Consider the following 18027-nt stretch of genomic DNA (forward strand, 5'->3'; position numbering starts at 1 on the left):
AGCAATATTAAATCTGGCTTCCTAGCCAAACTTGCAGCTGACCCCAAGGCGATTCCTAGAACAAATTATTCACACAAAAAAAAAGACATACTGTTCTGCTTTATTAAATAGATTCCTGACATCTGATAAACTACACTTGGGGACACACACATACGTAAGCTCGCATTAAAGTAGGAGGGACCTGGACACTTTTTTGCATGTGTGCGTTGGTGTTAAATGACGCTGGCGGTAATATGCGGCGGTAAATGCATGGATGGTGGTTCCCCGCCAGTCTGTCAGACAGGCCTGTCAGAGAGATAGAGCTGAAAGATAGATGACTAGCTAAACTAATAGGCCCCAGCCTCACTCAGCTCTCCTTCTGCCTCATTGAGCCTCACATTATGGAGCTAGGTATGGCATGCTAGGAAGAGGAGGTGGGGAGTTTGAAATGGATAGAGGGTGGAAGTTGGAAGGTGTGTGCGTGTGTGAGTTGGGTGAGGGAGTGAGTGGGGTAAGAGAAAAGAGGGAGAAAGAATGAGGAAGAGAGAACCCCATGCAATGACAGGAAAAAAAAGGAGAGTGAGACCCCATGCAATATTCATCCCCAGCCATGGATTTCCATCTCATACATAAAAAGACCATATGAATTCTTATTTGGGTAAATCAAATCTAACAAAGCCAGGGCTATCCCGACCACAGCCTCGCAGCGAAGGCATTATGTGCTCCCTACCTCGCCCAAAATAACAAAAAAACCCAAGCCGTCTTGTACAGATTGTTGCCCCTCCCCGCTTACAACATTGCTATTCTTACAAACGGATAAACATTTCCTTCGAGCTTGTGCTCTTTTTCGATCGTAGGTAATGCCTGGTGATAGGGTCACAGATTGGACAACAATTAAGGGATGGATTGAGACAGGGAAAAATAGGAGAGAAAGAAAAATGAAGGGAGGGTACAGGAGGAAAAAAAACTAATTTAAGGGTTGCAAGGATGCAGTGCAATATTAGAAAAACATATACACAACCCCCCCCCTCATCTAATCCTGCGCTTATGAAAAATTAATATGTCATCTGAGAGGGCACAAGAACGAGAAAAGATTAATGCAAGGCGCTTATAAATTACAAGCACGCAAACTGATTTGATTAAAAAATAATCTGGGGCCTGGACATTGCCTGGTAATATCCCCAACACTCAACTTATCCCTCTCTTTTTCTCTCCGTTTTTTCTCTCTCCTTCTTCCCCACTCTCTCCCTGTCTCTCTCTTTCTCTTTTTCTCTTTCTGTCAGATGGAAACGATTAAAGCAGGTCACATGGAGGCTAGTCAGCAGCATTCACATGGTACACACACATGTTAGAACCTTATCTGAAGGCCAGAGAGAGATGAATGATAACTTAGAAAAGAAGGGAAGCTTACGGTTCATATGTGTTTTTATGTGTGTGTGTGTGTGTGTGTGTGTGTGTGTGGACTTACGGTCAGTTCTCCTGCTGTCAGTCAAGTCTCGGTCAGTGAGGTTGTGTCCAGGCCTGGAGGAAGAGCGAGGAGGTCTCTCACCGTCCTCAGCATTCTCTTCTGAAAATGCACATAGAAAACAACTACATTACCCATGATGCTCTCTAAACAAACTATGTTTGCTGGCTTGGGCACCAGCACTGAGATATCAGATCGCACCATGTCACATAAGAGTCATTTTACATTTTCTTTCCTGCTTGCACATGTTCAGTTAATCCTCACAAACCCCCCTTTTTCTAAACAGCGGTCGGTTTTAAATATCTCACCAGCAAGTAATGCTTCTAGTGACTTGGACATATGTTCTGTTGAAAGTAGCCCGATCATGCCACTTCTAGTTGGGTGAAACATAATACATACTGCCTTAAATCAGGGAAGTTGTGTGACAACAAAATATGTCTAACAGGTAAACTTTGTTTTTCGGTTCCCTCTCTAAATAAGGCATTTTTTTCCCCATAATAATGTAATTAAATGTGTTTTAAGACTTTAACACGTAATAACGTTTACTTGTTCATACACTTCCTTTTAAATTAATGTTAAATATTTCCCCTGTTGTTAAATCTATTCTAATTATTATTTCAGGTTAGAAAAGTGTTAAAGCAAAGAAAAAAAAAAGAAGAAATGTTACTGTTTTAATGTAAAAACTCAACTGTATGAAAGAGTTATCTATTCTACTTTCCTTAAAACACTGAAAAAGTAGAGACTAGTATTAACAGTATCTTATCGCCCATACCCACTCTACTCCATAAAGTCAAAGTCAAAATTGAAAAAGCATGTGAGGATGTTCACTACCGTGCTGTGTGAAGATATCGTGTCTATGTATTTCTGTTACCTCTGTAAAAAAAAAAATATGTGTGCATGCACACACACGCACAGACCCACAAACCAACACACACACGTGCAGCTCTGTACTATTAGCAGATTAGCCTGCCCATCTCTGAGAGTTCAGCCCCTTGTTTGATAATTCTGTGTATCTGCAGTGTTCTGCCAGTGGATTAAAGTGTGTGTGTGTGTGTGTGAGTGCGTGTGTGTGTGTGCTTTGTGTGTATGTGTGTATATGTGTAGCCAGCGCAAGCTAACACTAATCCTAGCCGAGCCCCAGCGCTCCCTTTCATCCAGCCATCATTTGTCTCCGGCTGGGCTGATGTCACTTTGTAATGAATTTTGAGCAGTCTGAGAGAGGCCAGATAACCAGGCATGCGCACACTCAGCACACACACACACACACACACACACACACACACACACACACACAAAAACACACATACACACGTATAGTAACCTCCTCCATCTCAGGGTAGCACACCCAAATGCAAAATCAAAAAGAAACACTTGCACACAGGCGTCAAATCATACACACACGGTATCATATTCTCACACACATACACACACAGAGCAAACCGTTAAAAATTTCATGTCTTCTAAGCGGGGGGAAGGAGGGGTCTCTTTCACCACAAACCCCTCACTCTGCCAGAGAATGGAACTGGTGTATGTGTCTGTGAGAGTGTGTAAAAGAGCTGCACTCATCAATCCTGCACTGCCTTAATAACCATATTTTACAACACACACACTCGCACGGAGCCATATTCATAGAAATCAGGCAAAGGGTGCATTGAGGTCAGCCTGCATTTGCATACAATCACTTTGGCCATTGTATGACGAGCACAAGGGGTCTGCAAAACCCCCCTCGGAAACATGATATGATTAACCCTTTCACATACAGCGGGGCGCACACACACACACATACGTACACAGCGAAAGACACACACACACGGACAGACACATAGACTAAGTGCTGGCGCCGTTGCTTTAAGCGCCAACACATTAAGTGGACATTATATACAGCATGAAATTTTCATGGCAGATGCTGGCATGTGATTGAAGGGGAGAACTGTGGTTGTGTGTGTGTGTGTGTGTGTGTTCATATACATGAGCGCTGTTGTATTTCTGCATTTGTACGTGTGTGTGTGAGTGCTGTGCACATTTTGCACGTGTATACACAGCCTGTCTCAAGGTGTATGTGTGTCCTTGTACATGTGTGTGTTTGTGTGTGAACGGGAGAGAGAGAGAGAGAGACTGGGACTGCACTCTGCTCCTGATGTTTTATTAATACGTTGGTGACAACGGGGATGAAATATCTCCTGTCAGCCAAGAGAGCCCGGGCTGCAGAAATTGCAATTTTCACTGCTGGTGCTGCAGCGTCCATCTTTGTATTTTAATTCACCCCACCTTCGTATAGAGGGAAAGAGGAATCATGAGTGTATGAGTGTGTGTGTGTGTGTGTGTGTGTGCGTGTAAATATTGCTGTGTGTAGTGGGTTTGAAAGTCTTTCATCATTGGTTTATCTTTTCTCTATACTTGACTTTTGTTCGATGCCAAAGAAAAGCAAATGGCACAAATCGAATACCATGTTTCGCAGAAGAGTGAGAAAAGAAGGGGAGGGAGAAGGGTCAAACCAGGAATACAGAGAGAGAGAAGAATAAGCTCTCGAAGATCCCACATACTGCAAGGTCAGGACAATATTTTAAAAGGGAGACTAAAAAAATCTCAAAAAGCAGAAGAAAAAAAGAAAAGACCTTTTCATCTCTTTTGTCATTGTCTGCTTTCAGTCCTTCACTCCACCGAATGTATGTAAAAATAGATATACTATTGCTTTGATCACAACCAAACTGCCTTTATAGACAGGTTAATTATACATTTGTATTATCATATAATATCATCAACAAACGTGTTGATAACTAGAACAAGTTAGTGATCATTATCATGCACACAATCTCTAACATACTCAGAGAATAATCAGTGTAAGCTGATGTCCTTACGTTTAACCTTAATTAGTTTGATACTGTTTGATATAATGTTTATAAGCTATGATTGCACATTTCATGTTAGCATTTTAAAGCAAATTGAACATACAAAGAAAGGAGGATATGGGTTTTGGAGAAAGTCGTCAGAGATGAAGCCAGTGCTTGATCATGACATTACTAAACCACCATATGAACTAACCTCTAGGGGGCAGTCTACCTGTAGCTAGATAGGACACAAGAGAAAAGAGAGACAATGAACAGAGAGAGGGAAAGAGAGGGAGGAATGAGGGTGAAGAGTGGGTGAAGAAAGAGAAAAAGAAGTAGGAAAGGAGGGGTGATCATCTGGGCCTCATCAGTGTTTTTTTTTCACTCCTTTCCCCTTCTAGCCGGTTAGATCTGTGGTGAGTGAGTGTGTGAGTGCGTGCGTGCATACGGGGAATGTGTTTCCACACTGAGGACATTCCCAGACGAGCTCTCTCAATACATCAGCACAGCGTCTGCCCTCTGACTGACCCTGACAGTTACACACCACACCAATGTGTATGTGAGTGCGCGTGTAGCTGCGCGTGTGTGTGTGCACATGTTTGAGTGTGTTTGTGTGGATGTGCGCCATTGATCAAGTGAGTGAGACAGTAACTGCATGTGTTTGCATGTGAGTTGTCATGTGCAAGTGTGTGTGTGTGTGTGTGTGTGTGAAAGAGAGAGAGCATCGGAGAGGGTTCTGCGGCAGGGACTCTTAACCATCAACTTAATCGTTACCAGAGGACTCAAAGAGCAAAACCTTTGCAGTCACCTTCCACTGCCTTGTGCCCACGCACGCACACACACACACACACACACACGCACACACACACACAGGGAGTTGGTCAGGCTGTGGAGGGTGTGTGATTTTGGCAGCCTGGTGGGACTCTCTTTGATGTGGGTCGGTCGGAACATTAAAGCCGGCCGGTGAGCTCGAGCTAACCACAGACCCTGGGTCCGATTACCATGCAACCAACACCAGCCTATATTTAACTGTTAGAAAGGACGAATAATTAAGTGAGTCTTGATCAAGGATACATCCAAATCAGTCTGGTTTTAGATGTAACTATTAATTGGAAGCCAGTGTAACCAATTAGGTCCCTGGATGAATAACTCACTTGTTTGCCCAATAAAAAACTCCTGAAGATCCCCAAACGCAACATATTTGGTTTACATGACGTTAGAGAAAATTGTGTTCTGAATTATTTCCGTACAATTTCTGTACAAAAATATCTCACAGTTACTACAAAATATCACAGTCAAAAATAAAATAGCAAAACAAGTTTTGACAGACAGACACAGGAGGATGTGGAGGAAGATATATAGAAAGAGACGTTTGGAAAGAATGGAAGAGTAGACATATGGGAGATGGAGGCAATGGAGGATGTATTGAGAGTGTCAGTGTGTGTGTTGTGTGTGTGTGTGTGTCTGTGTGTGCCCTCTAGCTGTATAATGACCTGCTCTGAGACCACTCGCTCCCTTTCCCGTCTCCCCCTAAGGGCCCATAACCGCCATGCCGGGTCATTATGTGCCCGGTGGAGGACTCAGTCGTACAGCACAGGACCGTAGAGCAATGCCACGCGGAGGAAGTGGACACGGAGGCACCAAAATGGCTGAATTCATTAGCTGGGCCGAGCTGCCTCTAATTTGCTTCCCTTGGGCTAGGATAGTGCTCATTAAAGGGGTAAAAGAGTAAAAAAAAAGACTCTTTTTACATTATTGTTTATCTTAAATCACGGACACTATGAAAGCAGAGCGTCAAGCGAAGCGGTAATTGCTGCCAAAGAAAATATGATGAGAAATATATGAGAAATGCTTTAACTACTAGACTGAGAAACCATTACTGTATAGCTGTTAGGACTCTATATGCTACAATAGTATGTGTGCTGTTGTGTTATATGTCTAAAAATACTTATAAAGACTAGAATTGTTATGTGTCTGATGTATCTGTGGTAGTAGTGCAGTCTTAATGTTTTGCGTAACACCCATGACTGCCATGTCTCCCCCACTTAGCCATGATGTTGATGCTGATTTCTTCTTACAACTCTGGTCATGTCCCCTGTGAGACCACGGGACCATGTGTGTGTGTGTGTGTGTGCGTTTGTGTGCGTGTATGCATGGAATAAGGGCCCTGTGATGTCACATTCCTGCGCCGCGCGTGGCTCTAGTTTGGCCTCTAGGTTTTAAAGGGGAAAGCTTTGAAACATTACACCATCCCACACAGTCAGAGCCATGCGCACACGCACACACACACACACACACACACACACAGTCAAGGGCCAGTGGTAATACTGCTAGCGTAATAACCTTACAGACTTACTGATCTCCCTCCCTCCCGTTCTCTCACCCTCAAATCTTTATTTACCCTACTCTCCCTCTTTATCCCCTCTCTCTCTCTCTCTCCCCTCGTTCTCCCTGTACCTTTCCCCCCCGAATTTCAGCGCGTTTAACAAGCATTTAGATCTTAACCAGATGTTGTTAATGTAGCATGTCTAAAATACTAAACATCAACCCAGCGGAGAGGGGCTACAGCTCCTGCACAGGGCCTGGGAATAACTGACACACACACGCACACACACCTGCACTCGCTCACACACACCTACACACAAAACACTCTGCACATAACACACATTAACTCCCACACGGCGCTCAATGTATTTCATGCACAGAGGCCCACAGCCCACATGCTAACATGTAAACACACACACACCAGCACAAGCAAACACACGTGTTTCCATCCACACGCTCCAATCCACCCCCACCCACCCACTTATTGCTTAAAACACATGAGAACTTATTACACCAGCAAAAAATATCTATTGTTGCAGGTCGACTCTGAAAGCCAGACAATAGGATTGTCACATTTAATACGCTTCTGGTGTGAATGTCAATAAGTTGAACTGACAGAATAAGCTGAAAAAATGACTTTAGTGTAGAAAATAAAGCTTGTATCAGCAGTTCCAAATTTGCTTTGTTGTTGTCAATTACGACTTCCTGAGACACTTCATTGTATTTTCTTTCGCTCAAATTGCCCGCTCCGCTGTCTTGCAGGCGACTAACAAAACACCTATTACTCTTTAGAAAGAAAAAAAAAGAAAATCATATGAATAAACATAGCCAAGATTAAAGGCTTGCCGTGTCTTGCTTGCTGCGCAGACAAAAACTGTTGTTTCGTGTTAAGAGGGGTTTCATTTTCAGTGCTGTGAGCACTTGGGGCGGAGGGGGGGGATGATATTAATGATTCTTTAATAGCAAATACAAAAGGTTTTCACAGGAGGAAAAAATATGGCTTCAAAAGGTTCAGTGGTGGAAAGAAAAAATTGCCGCAACACCTGGCCTTATACAATAGGCTAGCACACCTACTGTACACCTCCACACGTGTGTGCACACATACACACACACACACACACACACACACACACACACACACACAAACACCTGCATCTTACACAACAGCCATATTGCATTTCGGCTGTTTGAATCACCTTAGGCTGAGTAGGTGAATTGAAGAGGCGGCACGGCAAGCTTACTGAGGGATTTAGGAATAATTTGAAAAGAAGATTCCTCTCCTCTGTTTTATCCCAACAGCCCTCCCCCCTCCCTATTTTTTGCTTTTCCTGGTCTTTTATGATTCCTTGGCCCAATATTTATCTTGCCCTGATTATAAACATCTGGCCGATGGGGCAGAGAGCACAGCGGCAGCCGCAAAACACACACACACACACACACACACACACACACACACACACACACACACACACTCTCGGAGAGTCACACACATAGTGGAAATATCACACACGCTCACCAACGTGACCCTGTCAGGTCCAGACCGGAGGACGGAGGGAGAGAGAAACAGAATGACGGAGAAAGAGAGAAAGACAGTCGGACCAGACAGAGACAGAGACAGAAAGAGAGAACTAGAAGCTGAGGGTTAATGGCCTTCCCATCTCTGTGATAAGAATTCATTCTGTTCTATTACCAGCACTTATCTACAGAGGCTGCTGTCTTTCCCCGCTCTCTGCCTCAAAACAGACACACACACACACACACACACATGCACAGCGAGGGTCCGAGATCGATAGATGAACCTAATGAAGAAAGCAGCTGTTTCTCGGCATACCTGCTCAACTCTATCAGGCCAACAAGATCTGCCTGCCGTATTCATCTGTCTCTCCATCCATCCATTTATCTATCCACCTATCTATCCATCCGTCTATCTATTTTTATATCTTTATACACAGCTATCCATCCATATATATACCTATCCTATTTGTTCCTCAGTGCCTCCCTCTGTCCATCCATCACTACATTTGTAAACAAAAGGTACCAGCAGGATAGATATAGTTTCTAATTGACCAGACTGGTCCTTGTCATGTATTTAAGGTTTATTTATTTTCCGAGAACTAATACGAGGCAGAGAATCGGGGAATCTAATAAAATGGCTGCCTTGGTTTCAGAGAATGGCCGTGTGTGTGTTTGTGTCTATGCTTAAAAATAGGTTTGTGACGGGCAGTGGCCAAATGGATAATGCTTAAACAGATCTTTATCCTATTGGGCCAGTGTCCCGTTTTTAGCTGCATAAAAAACATCTGCTTTCAGAGCCACCAAAAGAAACTGTAAGCCTGGATGGAAATCAAACAAAAGATTTAAGTAGATGGAAAGGAAAGATAGAAATACAGTTAAAGGATCCTGAAAAGATGTATTGTTTAGGGCTGTGTAGCTTTTATCAGTTCATATCTTAAAAATTTGATTTAGCACAACAGAAATGTGAATCCTCATTTTCAAGAACTACACATTTATAATATTTCCAACACGTTTGGTATGCCTACTGCATTCAATACATAATTATTAGCAAGAATAGCAGTGTGTTTGTGTGAATTACACATAAAGAATTATGACAAGAAATGACTCCATGTTTCCATTCATTTGCAACACTTTTTCTATGAATATCTTATTGATGGGGGATTCGGTTGAGTCGGGGGCACCACATAGCTGCCATTAGCACATAACAATTGCATACACTGACAATAAGTCCATGTGACATGTCTTTTGCCATACGAGAGTGTGCAAAACAAAAATGCGTGTATCATCAGGGCCTTATTATGTGTTGAGGTTAAGGGAGACGGTACATAAGAAGAATAGAGTCATAGAAGAAAAATAAATATTCATTAGGTTGCTCAGAATCATCCCCAAAAGGACCGCATGGAGCCTGTAATACATGGGCACATACGTTCACATGCAACACACACACACACACACACACACACACACACACACACACACAAAGAAATACACAGACCTCGGGCAACTGCCCCGGAGATGGTATTCGCAGACGGTTACAAATAAGGAGTGTTGGCTTTCCTCTGACTTTCTCAAAAACATGCAAAAAATGTCCATTTCATTACTGGCTAAACAATGTCATATGGGCCCCCACTGGCCCTAATAGAAGCAGACAAAGACAGAGCAGCACACATATGCTTCGAATAAATCAGATTACTGAGGGAGAGTGGGGGAGAGAAAGAGTGAGAGAAAGAGGGGAAGAAAGAAAGACACCGCCAGACACTTAGAGGATTGACAATATTCCCTTTTCTTGCTACCTCCACCCCTCCCTTTCTCCTTTCCTTCACTTTCTTAACTCCCCGAACCCCCCAGCGGGATCTGTTTTAGATTTGAGCCAGTGGTAGAGCCATATCTCTTCCTTATCTCTGCTAGCCGTCAGAAAACAGAAAGCTCCATGTTTCCATGCATTAGACTCCCTGCCCCTGACACGCCACTTGAAAATCTCACAGCCCCTCAAAATGGTTGAGCAGGAAAATAAAAAGCAAAGATATCATTTAATCAAATGAAATGCAGGTTACCGGGTTGCATGGATATCATTTTTTGAAGTGCGCTCTGATACAGTGTCATATCAAAGTAAATGTCAGCCGTGAAAATTATGGAAATGCATTTTGGCATTGTGACAACAAATGTCATCCAATATCCCCCAAAATGAGATCACTCTTTGACAACCACAAAGTGTCATTAACTGTATTTGCAAATCCATCAGAATTTTAAGGGGCTGTGACATTTTGTACCCCCTGACCACCCCTGGGTTTTAAACCCTATGAAGATATCCTGTTGTGTTTTGGGCTCCAATTATGCCAAAGCCCTACTCTGACAACTGTAAAGGGAAGTATTGATTAAAGTTGGAACAAAAAAAAGCTTAGACAGGGTCGAGAATATGTTAACAATTTGAAGAAAAAGGAAAAATCAATATTCAAATGACTTCTTATATTGATTTGTAATTAAGTCTTAATTGTGGCAAAGGCTTGGACTTTCAAAATGCCGTGTGACGTTAGCCGGGAAAGAAGATAGGGGAATGTTATTGATACACTTTAACATTGGTGGTCGCCCAGACATTGATTCAGCTGTTTTGCGGTGCCATTTGCATGCTCTGAGGATCTAAATGCTTGTGCTTTTGAGGAAGCACCTATATGCACAAAGTACCGGGAAAAGATGCACATACACCTGCATGCACAAACAAATACACACAACTAAGTGAACTAACACAGCATAATTAACCTTCATCCGGGAAAAGTCAGGGCTGCCTTATCTGCAAACTTGACTGTGCATGCGTGTGTGTTCGCTTGTGTGTACGTGTGGTAGTTACAGCATTAGGTGTGGACCTGATTGACTTCAGATGGGGTTGGTGGAGGTATTATTCTGGACAAAGTAGTGAGTGAAAGGAATGTGTGTGAGTGTGAAATGTATGCTTACTTAAGCTTACGTACAGATTTGTATGTCCCACTGCATTCATTTGTGATCCCAGTGTGTTTGTTTGTCCCTTCATGTGCTTCAAGAAATGTGGCAATATGTGAGTGTGTGTTTATGTTCAAATCTGTGTGTGTATTTGTCCCCACGGGCCTAATCAGGTATCAGATACCTTTTGTTTTGGGAGCTCATTGATGGATGAAATCTTTATCTGTGCTATTGATCAGGAGGGCGCGGGTCCTAAACTGTCTGTCTAGCTGCCTGCCTGCTCCAGCTCTAACAAGATTGCCAGGGCCGAGTATATCAGTTAACATTTAATCAATGGCAGCTTAAGACACTGGGGCTAAGGGAAAGAAGCCCACCGCTTCAGCCCCCTGCCCCAAACCATTACCCAGGATTGAATGGGAAATATATGTGTGTGTGTGGGGGGGTTCCAGATGATTACAAGGGATTGGGTCTGGTTGATCACATGTCTTCAGGGGACAGAGGTGTGAGTATGTGTGAGTTTCTACGTCAGTGTTTACAGGCATGCGAGTGCTGGCTTGTCGATACATGTTAATACGCCAAAAAACGCCAGAGGGGGTGGTGTGTGCTACGCTGCCCGTGCCGCTCTGAACAAAATAGAAAAACTGAATAAAGTGACTGATGTGTTAGAGGAAAATCGCCATTCAAATCAAGTGAAGGCTTCAAATTGTACGTGTCTGTGCAAAAGTATACACACACTGCAGTGGAAAGATACGACATATCTGGCAATGCGTGTTCTTCTCTTTTTTTTTTTGCCTTGCTTGCAAAAAAAACAAACCCTGATGGTAAAATGCAAAACAGGAGAGTCAGCAAAAAAGAAATATGATCAGCGAGACTTTTTTCCTGCTTTTTGATTTTACCATCAGCTCATCTTACTGTAAATGAAACCCCATCAGATCTAAGCGGTAGATCTTTCGTCTCCCATCTCCAATCTTTTCTTTCATTTTCATATTCATGCTATCACTGGATCTCATCATCATCAAATGTCATTTTGAGAGAACTAAAGATGTACTTACAGTATTTGCCTATGCAATGTGTGTGTGTGTGTGTGTGTGTGTGTGTGTGTGCTCATGTGTGTAAGGTTCTGAATGATAGTGTCCGTGTGAATGTGTGTGTTTGTCAGGGGGTTGCTCTGAAGAGGGAAGCCCCTCTCACGTCCCTGCCTTTCGACCAAAGCCTGGGAGATTCCCACCACCAAAAATCAATGTGTGTGAGAGCATATGTGCGCCTGTGTGTGTGTGTGTGTGTCAAGGTTTTGTAAGACAAATCTCTCCAGCGTGCGCCGCTTTAGTGCTATTGAACCAGGCTTCGATCACTCGGCCACTGTGAATAATGCAAGGGAGGCTACTGCTCACTTACAGCACAGGATGCTTGCGCGCGCGCGCGTGTGTGTGTGTGTGTATATATGTGTTTGTGACAGCATGGTCCTTTTTCCTTCTTGCAAATGCAACAGGGCAGTTCTTCGACGTTCCTCCACTTGGCCCTCTTAATCTCATGTCAGATACAGGAACTCCCACATTGATACACTCTTTGAGTGTGTGCCACGTGTGTGTATGTGTGTGTGTGTGTGTGTGTGTGCACGCGCGTGAGTGTGTACGCTGGAGGCTTCTACAGTAGACGGAAAGAGCTTAACTCAAGCAGACAGCTCAGGCCTGCACTTTGACACACCCTGACTCATTACATACAGCCGGCACACAGAGGAATATTGTCATTAAAAAAGACAATTAGATATGAAGTCAAGGGAGCATCACTTACACACACATGGACACACACGCCTGCAAACACACAGCGCAGGAAATATAGGTGAACTCGTCTTCATATCCCCAGGTATATGAAGCGGAGATATTAATAATCAGGATGTTACAGAGTAATTAAAATGATTCCAAATGATGAGTGTGTGTGTGTGTGTTTTGTGCGTGTGTGTTTCTGTTAATTAAGCTGAATGATTTGATATGACACAAACCGTAATGCTGTAATGGTGTCCTATACTTGATGTGGCTGGAGGGGACGACAGTTGATGGGGCTATACGGAGAGACACGGCGACACACACTCACGCACAACAGATACAGCTGCTCATCGGCCCTGCCTAAGAGAAGGATCTCTTTTTTTGACATAATTATCTGTGTCATCACTTATGAGGCAATTAAACAAACATCAGTTCCTATTTCCTCTCCCTCCGTCTCTCTTCTCCTTTTATTCTGCTTCCTTATCTCCTTCTCTCCTGCCATCTGTGCTCCCATCACCTCTCCTCTACTCTTTTTTTATTTAATCTACTCCTTGCTCCTCTCCTCTCCTCTCCCTCTGCTCCTCTTCCTCCCCTCCAGTGTGACTCCAGACAAGGTTTCAATTTCAGCATGCTGATTGTCTCATTGCCGACTCTATGCATGTCTAACACTTACTGGCACTCTGGGGACCGGCAATACACACCATAGAATGCCTATTACACTCCCACACGTTTCTGGTGAGTGTGTGTTCGTGTTTGTGGTTGTGTGTGTGTGTGTGTGTGTGTTTGTGTGCAAGAGGTGATGAGGGTGTAAAATGCCTATTACGGCTGAGAGTCTGGTCTCTCTTACATTGGAGAGAATTCTCTGGCGCCTAAAGAGCAGAAAATTGCAACGCTCCTCTTCCTCACTCCCCATTAACCTTTTTTTGAAACAAAAGCCTGACCAAGGTGTGTGTGTGTGTGTGTGATGGTGTGTGTGCGTATGCGTGTGTGTGTGTGCGTGTGCGTGTGTATATCCTTGCCCATTAGCCTTATGTGCCATTGTGGGTAAAGCACCTTGTGGGCCCAACCAAGCAAAAACCCTTGTGTCTTTTCTGCATATACCATACGTTCTCTTTGTTTTCTGTTTATTTAACCGCCCTCTATAGGCTACTTTTTTAGCATACTGCACTTTTACACAGCAACAGCGTTTGTTCACCATTGTTTTTGTCTCTCTAGTCAGTCACCCAAATGTATATTTCTGTGCTCCTAAATTAACTTGTCACTCATTTTTTCCTTATTTTCCTTCATGAAAAATAGCAGGGAGGGGGGAGATGGCGTCTTATGAAGAGCCCAGAGAGGACTAAAGCAGCGGGCATATTTGTCTAATTCGCACAAAGACATCCACATCAAAGCACAAATCAAGACCAAGGCTCATTCAATGGATTTTTATCAGTCCATCCATTTCTCGTTCTTTTTCTCCAGCATCCTTTTCCCCCTCTGTCACATTCCTCTTTCTCTCTTTATTTTCAGAGTGTTATTAGGACATGATAAAAGCGAAAGAGATGTCATGACATGAGACCCCCTGTTAGCATTAGGAGGTTGGAGGGAAAACGAATGAGAGAACGGTGGGGGAAAAAGGGAGAGAAAAAGATGAAAGAGATTTGTCTGGAAATTATTGCTCACAAGGCATTGATTCTCTGCTTTAATCTCACACAGTGTGCTCAAATTTCCTATTATGGAAATGAAGAAAAGGAGAGAGAGGGAGATGGGTCTTATTCACATAGGTGGGGAGGTGAAACGTGGCATGTCTCTCAGTGTTTCTTTGGGCAGACATAACATACTATTTCCCTTATTCTCAAAAGAGAAGCCAAGTCTAAGATATATATTATTTTGCATGTGCTGTTTTGCTTTAAGGACATTAGTCTGCTGTAAGTAACCATTGGAGAGGAAAAGCTCTTGCTACTGAACAGCTGGAGGGTCATATAGACACGCATACGACAAGCCACTGACAGCTGCTATAGCTGCAAAGCTTCCTCCGGTTAGCGACGATTAGCCTGTGCTATAGGTAATCAATAGCTGCTATCAATTCCATACCTCCCACTGATGGATGAGTTAAAAGAAAGAGAGAGGAGAGTGAAGAAGAAGGGATCAGTAGAAGGAAATAATTTGTTGTTGCTGCTGCTGCTGCTGCAGGAATGACAGAAATTCTACCTGACAATAGTTTCTAAAGTAAAGTTCCTGCTCTCTTCTTTGTGTGAGTGTGTGTGCATAAAGGCTGCCTTTAATGTCCATCTGTGAATTGTATCATCGCGGTCCGAGATTAGTGGCTGCTTGGACCCAGTGAGTGTATTGCCTGGTTACCGCGGCTCCGGCTCCACACAACCCTCCTTCCATCACCGGATTGTTTGTCTTAATGCTGTGTGACATGGCCCATTGTTTTGTCCATCTGTGGTTAAGAGTCAATGGACAGAGGGTGTATGAGGGGCTCGGGGGTGAGAAAAGAATAGTGGTGAGGGAGAAGAAAATCAAGAAGAGCAGGGGTGAAAAAAAAGGGGGTGGGGGGGGGGGGGCTGAAGGCAGAAAAAAAAGTAACGACATGGTGGGGACAAGACCTGAAAGAAATATTGAAAGAGACTGACAGCAAGGGAAAACATGCAATAACCCTGTGCTTTCAATATGGTCCTTACATTCACCACTTCCTTTTCCAGGACCTTCTAGAGGCTTTCGGTTCCATATGGAGCGGGGCCCTAAGCTCTTTGTGATATCACTGACGTGAAAGACGTCCTGGCCCCGTGACGCCAGTCCCCTCTTCAAAGGGTTAAGTCATATTTAGTATGCGTCCTCATAGCCCCACGGCTTTGTATTGTAAATAAGACTAATGTGGCATTGGTCAGGTATGCTAATTCAGATAATCAGTGCAATTTCTGCAAATTATAACTGTCAGTGTGGTGGGCACAGAACCTTGGCGGAAAACATGAGGGAACAATTTAACCCGGGTAATACCCCTCCACCAAAGAGCTGCTCAACTCAAAGAAAAACAATCGGCCTGAACCCATACCGCCCCAACACACCATTTCAAAAATAGTTTATGGTGAACAAGGCTCATTTTTTCTCAGGCACAAGTCAGCTTGCTGCCCTTTTTTTTCCTATGTGCACACACAAACCGCAAAGTAATTATAATTCACTTGGATGGAATTATTCAAAAAATGACCACATCTTTTACTCCCTGAGCCATAGAGAATATGGTTTTGGGAAATTTAGGGTAAATTGCTACTTGCCGAAAATATAATAATATACATATATGAATGTGTCTTATTTTGATTTGACAAATGATTTAAAATGCAGCGTATTGTCTGCAGATAAATGTACAGCAATAAAAAAATTACATATTTCACAATAATCCTCTTGGCTGACATCACATCACTCTCATCAGAATAGTTCCCCCCAGGAACTGCTTTTTACTCATGTTGGGCACATAAAATAACATTCCAAGTTTTTATTGTATGAGGAATGGATCCAGCCTGACTGAAATCTGTGGACTTTACCTTTTATGTAAGTAACTTCCTGTTTCACAGTAAATGAGAAAGAAAAGGTCACGAATAATTTATTATCTGTAGGCAATCAGTAAGCAAATCAATGTGTAATATAATTGGCTGCCTTAACCTATTAAACGTCTAATCTAAACATAGATATCTTACGGTTATGGCCATAAGAGGGGTGACATATGCAACACAAGAATAAAACACTAAAAAAGGAGGAAAAAAAAGTTCTTTGATGCGCCAGTCAGCTGGTCTACTGCAGTCTGACTTAAAAAAGAAAATGGCCACCACTGCGCTAACTCTAGCGGTTAGCTAGATCTGGGTGTGTGTTGCATCCTTTCTCTCACTTCTCCGGCCATCCGTGAATGTTTATGTAATGGCCACAAATTACTGAGACAAACCCTGGAAATAGACTTCTGTCTGAAGAGAGACCTTCCTAAAAAAAAAAGAAGACAACCGCTGGAATGGCGAAACCACCCCCACGACCCAGAGGGGGGGAAAAAAAAGTATGAAATGAAGAAGTGAAAGTGAGGAAGGAGGGAAAACCTAATACCTCAAAAGATGCATTGGTGTCATCGCATCAAAATGCTCTTTGGGAAACAGTGAAGCCCTTTCCCACATTGAAAATTGGATGATCGTTTTCGGTGCTTTGGCTGAGTTCAGACACATACAGTTTGGGTTGGGTAAAATTGAAAACAAGCAATGTCGGCGCACTTGGAAACATGGAAGAAGCCACACTTGCTCTCATATTCCATCACTTCCTGCTGGAAGCACAGGCACATATAAGGACAATAAGTGTCCATTAGGCTCTGTTTTTAGCCTACAGCTGCTATCTAAATGGTTAAAACAGCAACACTAATTTGACTGGAACCAAAAATGACCCAGAGCCTTATCACTCAGGGAAAACAAAAGGCTCTGGATACAGACACACACTCACATATACACACACGTACACTCACGATAAAAGTGTTGTCGGTCTCTCTAAGTCAGAAGAGGTCTTTTGTTTAAAAGGGGGACTCAGACAAAGAGGGTCCTCTCCCTCCCTCTTTAATGCATGTTGGGTGGTGGCGGGGTGAGGGGGGGGCATGTAGAGGGATGGAGATGTGTGTGTGGTAGGGTGGTGGACGGATGGATGACAGGGCCGGGCTCTCAGAAATAATTACCTCCATAAGATCCCATCTCCCTTCCCTTTTTGTGAGGGACAGAGGGAGCGAAAGGGGAAACAAATGACAGAAAGTAAAGTATGCATAAAAGGCCCTAGTGTTTCTGCTTGGTCTGGCTTATGAGGAGCTTACACATGATGGAGCACAGGGCGAGGATACACGTAGAAAAACACACTCGCGCACACACACACACGCGCCTCCTCACAGTGTTCTTTATGGCTGAACAAATGGTCAAATGGTTGAGACAGAGACGGCAACAGAGAAACAGTCAGAGGGAGAGAAATCCCTGTAACAATTTAACTTCAGAGAATGTCTCCAAAAAAATCCAGCTAAAATAATTCAAATTATAAAATCGATGATGGAATACCCATGACTTGCAATATGTCATATTTTTCTTTTTCTGCTTGAATTTTACTAAACAGCTCTATTCAGAGCGTAACTTCATTATAGAGAAGGGCAAAAAAAAAAATAATACAACTTTTGGACGACCCTCAAAGTAAAATGGCCTCCAAGTCCTCCATGTTGAGTAGGCAATTC

General features: G+C 43.2%; 1 protein-coding gene across 1 annotated transcript in view; it reads right to left on the bottom strand.

Moving 5' to 3' along the window:
* Positions 1 to 18027, bottom strand: part of zfhx4 (zinc finger homeobox 4) — a 78873-nt gene that overhangs the window by 17024 nt on the left and 43822 nt on the right. Inside the window, exon 7 of the mRNA XM_079181405.1 lies at positions 1448 to 1546. Coding sequence (XP_079037531.1) covers positions 1448 to 1546 — 99 coding nt within the window. The remainder of the gene's footprint in view (positions 1 to 1447; positions 1547 to 18027) is intronic.

Source organism: Pholis gunnellus (assembly GCF_910591455.1).
Source record: "Pholis gunnellus genome assembly, chromosome: 20".
In the NCBI taxonomy this organism is placed as follows: Eukaryota; Metazoa; Chordata; class Actinopteri; order Perciformes; family Pholidae; genus Pholis; species Pholis gunnellus.